This window comes from Sinocyclocheilus rhinocerous, unplaced genomic scaffold (genome assembly GCF_001515625.1).
Source record: "Sinocyclocheilus rhinocerous isolate Xijiao unplaced genomic scaffold, SAMN03320098_v1.1 scaffold1463, whole genome shotgun sequence".
Lineage (NCBI taxonomy): Eukaryota > Metazoa > Chordata > Actinopteri > Cypriniformes > Cyprinidae > Sinocyclocheilus > Sinocyclocheilus rhinocerous.
In genome coordinates, this window is record NW_015642517.1 from 205,085 (window position 1) to 215,097 (window position 10,013).

General features: G+C 32.5%; 1 protein-coding gene across 1 annotated transcript in view; it reads left to right on the forward strand.

Moving 5' to 3' along the window:
* The first annotated feature begins 1,962 nt into the window (after positions 1-1,962).
* The window catches only part of LOC107755941 (histone deacetylase 9-B-like), a 32,989-nt gene continuing 24,938 nt past the window's right edge, over positions 1,963-10,013 (forward strand). Inside the window, exon 1 of the mRNA XM_016572904.1 lies at positions 1,963-2,186. Within this exon, the coding sequence (XP_016428390.1) occupies positions 2,096-2,186 (91 nt within the window). The 5' untranslated portion in view covers positions 1,963-2,095. The remainder of the gene's footprint in view (positions 2,187-10,013) is intronic.

Below are 10,013 nucleotides of genomic sequence, written 5' to 3' on the forward strand. Positions count from 1 at the left end.
AAACTCTGAGACAGATAGAGAGAGAGATTCAAAGGGTCAGAGGAGGAAACCTGACAAGAACACGTCTGGATTGTACTTTACCCAAAGATCAAAGGAAAGAAATTAGGTTATTTATTTATTAATAATTTATTAATTAAATTAATAAAAAAAAAACAAGTATATTTTAAGATCCAATTTATATTTAAAAACATTAATGTAATTTTACTGTTTGTATTGAAATTTATTAAAATTATACTTTAAATTGAAGCAGTATATAAGTATTTTATTTGCAGCAATTTTCATTAATTCACTGTGAAAAACTTATATTGCGTCAATAATAAAGTACAAAATTTGTACTGAATTTAATGTAAATATATGAAAATATTACATAAAATACAGTACAAAAAGTAAAATTACATTAATATTTATATTGTAATTTAGTAATTTTATAATAATTACAATAATTTAAGTTAATGAAAATGCTATTTTTAGCATTAAAGTTGCATTCATATTTTTCATTTAACATTTATTTTAATGTAATTTGAGTAATTTTACAATAATGTTAAAAAATATTTTTCTGGAAATATTTCCAGCATTAAAATTACATTAATATTTTTTTATTTTAAAGGGGTCATATGATGCGATTTCAAGTTTTGCTTTCTCTTTGGAGTGTTACAAGCTCTTGGTGCATAAAGAAGATCTGTAAAGTTGCAAAGACTAAAGTCTCAAATCCAAAGAGATATTCTTTATAAAAGTTAAGAGTCAGCCACGCCTACCTAAAACGGCTCGTTCTAACACGCCCCCACATGTCTACCTCACTATGTGGGAAGATTTGCATAACGCCGTTTGTTGCTGCCGCCATGTCGTGAAGACGCCGTGTGTTTCGTTGTGAAAGTGAAACTACTTTGTTTGGCCTTCCAAATTTTTACTACATTTATTTAATTTTTTACAAAGTAAATTATAAAAATAATTAATTGTTAAATTGTAAATTATACATTACAAAAAGTAAAATTACATTAATATTTTTGTTGTAATTTTAGTAAATTTACAATAATGACAATAATTACAATAATGAGATTTTTTTCTTGTTGAAGTAAACGAAAATGCTATTTTTAGCATTAAAGTTGCATTCATATTTTTCATTTAACATTTATTTTAATGTAATTTGAGTAATTGTACAATAATGTTAAAAAATATTTTTTGGAAAATATTTCCAGCATTAAAATTACATTAATATTTGTCTTTATTTTAATTTTAATTTAAGTTTAAAATAAACTACAATAATGAGAATGAGAATTTGCTGCAATGTAAAAAAAAAAAAAAAGTTGATATATCACTTTGATTATTTGAATGATCACTTCAAAAATTTTTACTACATTTATTTAATTTTTGACAAAGTAAATTATTAATTGTTAAAATTGTTAATTATACATTACAAAAAGTAAAATTACATTAATATTTTTATTTTAATATTAATCAGTCTATTTTTCAATTATTTTACAATAATGATTTAATAAGGATTTTTTTTTTTCTTTTTAAGTAAATGAATGTTGTTTTGTGCAACAGAGATTAAGCAATATTTGTGTCACAGTCATGAGAATTTAGTGTTAAATGTGCCTAATTGTCATGAAAATAACATCACAATGCCTTTCAGGCTTCATTTTCTTCACCTAAGACCTAGATTGGTATTTCTTTCCTCTGGTTTCGTGGTGAAACTGGAGCTGGTTTGTTCGTGCGATTCACCCATGCAGAGATAAATGAAAGGAGAAAGAGAGAGCGCAGGGAAGAGATGAAGGCAGACAGCTGTGTTTTTGTGGTGCTATTTTGAGCGTCTGGCCGCTGCTCTACTCCCCTGGTCTGGCCCGGCCTATTTCTGTCCTGGGCTGGTCCTGCTGCTATTCTTGGCACCTGAGAGAGAGAGAGAGAGAGACAGAGACAGCGCGGTTAGGAAGAGTAACAGAGAGCGAAAGCGTGAGACAGAGGCTGAGAGGCAGGAACAGAGAGCTGTGACGTCTCCTCGCTCATCTACCTGCTAGAGGCACAGACACAGAAGCCCCAAGGACTCTGCACAGGACAGGACCGGAGCAGAGGACGCCGGGCCGCTGAAGCTCGAGTTATGCTGCAGACCATTTATGAATCTGACTCCAGCATCAGTGCAGAGTGGAGGAGGAGACGCCTGGACTCTCACAGCACGGCCATGGCTTCAGGTACAGCGGCAGAACTCGCTGCAGTCTATCAGGTGCTCCGAGAGAAACTTCTGATGCAACGTTGCAGTGTTTAACAAATGAGTCGTTGATCTTCAGTATAGAGCTGTTTGTCTACACCGCAAAAACCAAGCCTTTTTGTATTGTTTTCCAGTACAAGTATCAAAACATTCTTAAATATTGAGAAGCAAAATAACATAAAATGTAAAGTTTAGTTTTCTGAAAAATCTGTCAAATTCAAGTGAGTTTATACTTTAAAATTGGCAATGGGGTGAGAAAGATAAAACTCATTTTCCCTTTGAATGAAGTTAAATGTTCTTACCCCTTCGGCAGATTTTTAAATCTTGTTTTATAAACTTTTTTTTTGTTTGTTTTTAAATATTTTTAGTTCTCCTGAGGAATTTTAGGAGAAACACCAAGGCTAATTTGTAACTGAAACAAATGTTTAAACTATATAAAAATTAATTATGTTTTGTATGGTACTTTTATTTTATTTTATTATTGTAACTAAAATTCAAATCAAAATAAACTGAATTCATTACAAATGTTTGTATTTTATAATTTAAATAATAATGTATATTTTTTATCATTTAAAAATTTTATAATTTAAATATTTTTCACATTGCAGTAATGAAAATTCTCATTTTTCTGATTTATCTAAGAAAATCAATCAACATACAGTGTAAGATAGACAACTGTGACATTACAGAGGTCTCCGTAAATAAAAAAAAAAGTAAAAAAAAAAAGAGAAAAAAAAGACACAAAAAATGTTATAGCAAGATTATAAGAGTTATAAAATGAACATGGAGCAGCTCACATCATTTGATGAGAAAGTACAAAAAGTTGAATTAAATTAAATTTTGATTTGAATTTGACTTTCAATAAAAAAATCAGATAAAGTACAATACAAAAAGTACATTTAGTCAAAATAAGAATTTATTCATTTAATTAATGTATTAAGTTATAACAATTTTATGTAATTTATTTTAAAATGACTCAAATGTAATTTTAAACGAATTACAAGTAATGAGAATGACAATTTGGATTATTGCAAAGTAAAAAAACTTTGATATACTGCAATATAAAAAGTCAAATTACGTTAATATTTATCATTTTTAAATGAATTTTATTTGCATAATTTACAAATCAGCCCCTGTCTCTGATGTTTCTCCTAAAATTCCCTCTGAGAAATAAAAAAAGCACAAATAGTTGTCATGTAGTAAGAGAATAGAGCTATAAAACGAATGTGGAGAGATGGTTTGCTCTTGAGAGAAGTGATGAGAAGAGTTTGAGTTCGTATGGAGATCTCTGCTGTATTTGTGACGTGAGTTTTGCACATCAGAGTGTGTGTGGATGATTCAACAGCTCTTAACCAGGTCAAATCTAGATCCAGACGCCACTGATAGCTCCATGTTTTCTTTCATCTCACAATCATTGTATGGTTTTTCAAAAGCAAGTGACTCACATCAAATGAATGGCGGCAAACTCCCTTTTGCAATGTTTTGGTATGTTAGCTTACTTACGGAATACTCTGAAGTATATACTGCATACTAACTATTAAAAAACACATATACCCTTACGAAAAAGAAGTTTATTCAAGTGTGCTATTAGTATACTTCTTTTAAACTAAAAAATAGGAAAGTATACTTTTAGTCTACTTTTTATGTACTTCTCAGAAATGGGCTTTCTGTACTTCTCAGAAATATACTTAAAATGACATTTAAGTATACTTGACTTATACTTAGAAAAAGTCTAAATATATTTTTAGCTATAATTGTGCTCCTAGAATCCGTGATTTCATTGTTATACTGTAGGGGGCGCTAGTACACATTTTCTGTACAGAATTTCCAAAAAACACAAGTGAAGAAGAAACCGAAACAACAGATCCTTCCACATGTATTCTAACACGATCATCAGACATAAAACAGCATCAAAACTATGTAACATTATGGAATAAAATGTCGACCAATAAAGAGGTAATAATAACTGTCAAGCTTTGGGGTGTTGATCGACCTTATCTACGTTTTGATTATCATTCTGAATCCAATTCATAGTCTTTTTTCAGCTTTTTGTTCTTAATAAAATAAACTTGAAGTATACTACTTTTTGGTAAGGGTAGTAATCTGAATTGTGCTGTGATAAACATTTTAATCATTAGCTTGCTAAATTGTCACATTACCTCAATAGTTTGTGAATTTTATTAAAAGAGTGGCAGTTATTTTGTATTTTTAATGCTTTTTTTTTATGCAAAGCCATCTTAACTTTTGGCGATCCTGTTAAAAATGAGTCAAGCAGGAGATATTAATAGGTGGGTGTTACTTCTGGTTCATTCATCACACTGGAAATGGAAAGTCAGGCTGAGCGCATTGCATTGTGGGATACAGTACCTCATGCATTGTGCTCTGTTGTATACTTAAAACAAGAAAAAATATCTGCCAGTGGGGTCAGAAAAATAAACTGAATTCAAAGGGAAAGCTAGATTATTACCTCACTGACAGATGATGACGATTTTTTATTTTCTTTAAAGCATAAACTCACTTAATTTAGATGTTTTTTAAAGAAAAAAAAAGGCTTGATGCCATTTTCCTTATGAAATAAATGTATATCTTGATTTAAGAATTTTGCTTGTAAGGGAAAACATGACAAAAATACTTCTTGCACTGCAGTAAGAGAAATACGGTAGTATGCTTCCAAAAATAGCTATTGATTATTGAGTCTAGCAGCTTGTCACTCGTCATGTTAACAGTGCAGTGATGTGATCTTTACTCTGTTTTTAGCATCTCCCTTACCAAAAAGTAGTATACTTCAAGTTTATTTTAGTAAGTATACTTAAGTAAAGTTCAAGTATATTTTTAAGTATACTTTATGTAGTAAGTATACAAATATCAGTGTACTAGTAGTATACTTGTAATTGTACTATTTCAATACTCCTTGGGACTAAATTGGCCCACTTTCTAGTATATAAAAGTATACTTTTAAGTATACTTTAAGTATAACAGTAGTAAACTTTGAGTACACAACTAGTTTACATCAAAATGTTTAGTTTGTACTGCAACTATACTAAAAGTGAACTTACAGTTTACTAATAAAATACTTGTAGCATTTTTAGTACACTTTGAAGTATAGTCTCAGTAAACTACTAGTTTAGTAGTTTTATACTGCAAGTATACTCGTAAGTTTTCTTTAAGTGAACTTTACATCATACTTTAAGTATACTACTATGTCCCTATTTAGGTATTACTTTGTATATATTTTGTTACATGAATATCTGAACATACAAAACATCAAAAGAACAGGGTATCTGCTTGTAAATAAAAACATTTTATTCTAGCTTCATGCATTCTTTTTTTAAACACTTGAATGTGGATACGTTTCATAAATAAAAAATAAAGAAATAAACAACATTTTGAACAAAAAGCTGAAAAAAGACTATTAATTGGATTCAGAATGATAATCAAAACGTAGATAAAGTCGATCAACACCCCAAAGCTTGACAGTTATTATTACCTCTTCATTGGTCGACATTACATCAACTTTACACAGTTTTGATGCTGTTTTATGTCTGATGATCGTGTTAGAATACATGTGGAAGCATCTGTTGTTTCGGTTTCTTCTTCACTTGTGTTTTTTGGAAATTCTGTACAGAAGATGTGTACTAGCGCCCCCTACAGTATAACAATGAAAACACGGATTCTAGGAACACAAGTATAGCTCAAATATATTTAGACTTTTTCTAAGTATAAGTCAAGTATACTTAAATGCCATTTAAGTATATTTCTGAGAAGTACAGAAAGCCAATTTCACTTGAATAAACGTCTTTTTCGTAAGGGCTGTTGTCTATGAGGAGTTGTTTCTCTCAGACCTTCCTCCAAGTGCGTGTGTGTGTGTGTGTGTGTGTTCCATTTAGCATATTTCTGCTATGCACTGAATGTATGGCTGCTGATGCGAAAGTGCATGCTATAAAAAAAGACCTCTTTATCACAATCAATTAGCCTACTTTATAACCTGCATTCTTTGCCATTTTTCTTCAAATAAAAAGGTCATGAAAAGTGATCTGGAGGCACAGATTGTAATATTGCACACTATTTAGCATGGATAGTCTGCAAATTGGGACACAAGCAATGCATTAAGCACAATAAACTACTGGTCAGTACGATTTCTACCTTTCTTTGAAAGAAGTCTCTTCTGCTCACCAAGGCTGCATTTATTTGATCAAAAATACAGTAAAAACTGCAAAACTGTGAAATAATATTGCAATTTAAAATAGCTTTTTTTTCTATGTGAATATATTTTAAAATGTCAGAATTTTCAGCATCATTACTCCAGTCTTCAGTGATTCTTCAGAAATCATTCTAATATGCTGATTCGCTGCTCAAGAAACATTTCTGATTGTTATCAACGTTGGAAACAGTTGTGCTGCTTAATATTTTTGTGGAAACTGTGATGCATTTTATTTTTCAGGATTCTTTGATGGACGGAAAGTTCAAAAGAACAGCATTTATTTGAAATGGAAATCTTTTGTAACATTATAAATGTCTTAACTGTCACAAGCATTCATTTTGAGCACTAAACTTCTGAATGGCAGTGTATTGTCAGGTCTAATCAGCGTTTAGCCGGTGGATGCGTGTTTACTTCATACTTGATTTGTCGTTTCTAAGAAACCTCTTTTGACAAGTGTTGTGTTGTGCTCAGGTGTGTTTGTGCGCGGCGTCCCGCTTTAGGAATGGCGTGAGAGGGCAGTTATTTACCCCTCTGTGCCTCTGCGCCCCGTTACTGCCCGCGGCTGCATGTTGAACGTTCTGGCCTCTTGACTTCAAGCTCGACTATTCTTAGCCACCGTATTTTGGGCTTAAGGTATTAGGATGCTAAGATTAGCCCCGGTTATCATTCCGTCTGAGTTAACTCCTCACATAACTACATACCGGAAGGCTTTATTTATAATGTTTTTCTGAGTAACAGCAGGAGAAAAAACATGAGCTTTTGAAAGTCAGAGAGTTGTGTCTCGGCTCTATTATTGCGTTCAGAGCACATGCTGCAGTATTTTTGGTGTCGATTGACACCTTTGGCCAGTGTTGTGGTTCTGTTTTGGTGGTCTGTGCTTTTTGCGGCCTGTGTATTCTGGGCCGGGGGCCCGATGGAGTCTCTGTGGCGAGAGATGGTTTCACAACGCCACGGTTTTTATTTCAACGCCTGAACGTGGACGTGATGCCGATATTCTGAGTCAAATGCTGCAACTGTCGCCTCTTACATAGTTACCCTCATAACCTACCGTCAAAGAATAACTGTGTGCGACCAGACGAAGGTTTCATTGCAGCGAGGATTTTCTTTCATAGCTCAGGAGACTTCATGGAGAGCTCGGTCATGTTTTATTTAAGAATCAACTTTGTCTTCTTGAGGACAAATAAAAATAGTCTCAAACGAGAGAATTATTGACATACTGTAAGAGTATGGAGATACAGTATGAAATGAATGAGTTCATATTGAGATTTCTGATCAAATCTGAGCACATCATTGAGATCTCTTCTGTATGGAAGCCCAATTCCCTTCACATTAGAAAAAGAGCATGATTTGGTAAATCATAATTATGAGATAGCATAAGACATAAAAAGTCCAAAATGTTTTGAAAGTTAGTTTTCTCTCATTTTTCTCTCATATTTGATCACTTTTTATCTCATAGGTCATAATTATGAGATCAAAATAAAAAAATATGACATGAAATTATGACATAAGTCATAATTATGAGATTTAAAAAGTCACAATTATGGCATACTAAGTCTTAATTATGAGATAAAAAGTCACAATTATGAGATACAAAGTAGAATTATTGACATACTAATAATTATGAGATAAAAGTTGAAATTATGACATACAGAGTCTTCATTATGCGATAAAAAGTCAAAATTATAACATTAGGTCATTATGAAATAAAAAGTCAAAATTATGACATACTAAATCGAAATTATGACTACTAAGAAGTCATACTAAGTGATAAATATGATTCATTCATTCATTCATTCATAATTATGGCAGTCATAGAGTCTTCATTATGCGATAAAAAGTCCAAATTATGACATTAGGTCATTATGAAATAAAAAGTCAAAATTATGACATACTAAGTCGAAATTATGACTACTAAGAAGTCATACTAAGTGATAAATATGATTCATTCATTCATAATTATGGCAGTCATTGTAATAATTATGAGATAAAAAGTCATTATGGCAGTCATTATGGCAAGTCATATTATGATAAAAAAGTCAAAATGATGACATACTGTCTTAATTATGATATAAAAAGTAAAACTGATGACATACTAAGTCAGAATTATGACATGAAAGGTCAAAATAATGTCATAATGTCGACTTTTGTCATAATTATGACTTTTTACCATAATTTTTGCCAGTCTCCACTTTAAGTCATAATTTAGATTTTCTCATAATTTTGACTTTTTCTCGTAATGTTATGTCACAATCTCAAATTTTGAGATTTCTTTTCCTCACAAGAAACATCTGAGAAACAATTGAGAATCTGATACTGAATACTGATATGTTGACATATTGATACTAAAAGAGATGAAATATTAAAATGTATCTCATTGTTGATTTTTCATTCTCCTGGTTGTGTTTTGTGGGCCTGATGAAGAACACATGAGGAAAGCAGGACATGCACTAATAGTTTTATTAGCGAGGAGTTTGTTTCGGGCAGCAGATTAAGGGCATGTTTACGAGTGAGTTTTTACAGCGCAGCTTTTTTAGGGCACGAGGCCAGATCATTCTTTTTCTAAACACACACACACACACACACACACACGTTGGTTTTTATGGTTTATGAGGACTCTCCATAGGCGTAATGGTTTTTATACTGTTCAAACCGTATTTTCTATTGCCCTACACCAACCCTACCCCTAAACCTACCCCTCACAGGAAACTTTGTGCATTTTTAGATTTTCAAAAAATAAGCCTTTATAAGCCTTTTAAATTACGGGGACACTCAAAATGTCCTCATAAATCACCTTCTCGTTGTAATACCTATGTCATACCCATGTCATTATACAAATTTGTGTCCTCATAAACCACATAAACATGCACACACACACACACATACTACACACAAACACGCCAAACACCTTTCCTTTTCTCGCTGTTTCGTTCACATGAGTAAAAATACATTAAGTGCAGCTCAAACGTGACTGTCACATGCTGTCTCGCTTTAGATTGAGCTCAAATAAAATTTGGGCCTCGAACGGGAGGTTGTTGAAATACCTCCGTGTTTATGCTCGAGGCATTTGAAATAGACCCCATAAAAAGACCCTCCCTGTAGATTATGCCCCTAATTGCCCTTGGGTTTATTTAAATTGGTCTTTTGATGCAGCTAACACTGCGATCCTTCATTTCGAACACAATCAGTTTGCAATCTGTATGAGCATTAAACCTGGGGTATGTGTACGGCATTTGTTGTGAATGCAAACTTACAAGCTCAGTTTCGCACATTGCACACTTAAATGTGTCAGAACACAATTCATAATGCAATGCAAGTTTGTGTATGTGATTGTAAACCATCTCTTTCAGGTCAACAGCTGTCATGGTGGAGCAACAGTTTGAAGAGAAGCTTGATGAGCAACTTAGTTAAAGTTAGTTAAACTGCTGACAGTGTTTACCAGAAGGTTGTTTTAGATGAAAATATTTGAGAAGCTAATTTAAAGGTCGCCTGAAATGCTTAGAAACACGCAGCGTTACTCTATGTGTTGACGTCATTTGAACTGAAACAGGAAGACAGGGCGGGACATATCAAGCAGCCCTGCCCCTTTTTAAAATAGCCAATAGCGTTCGT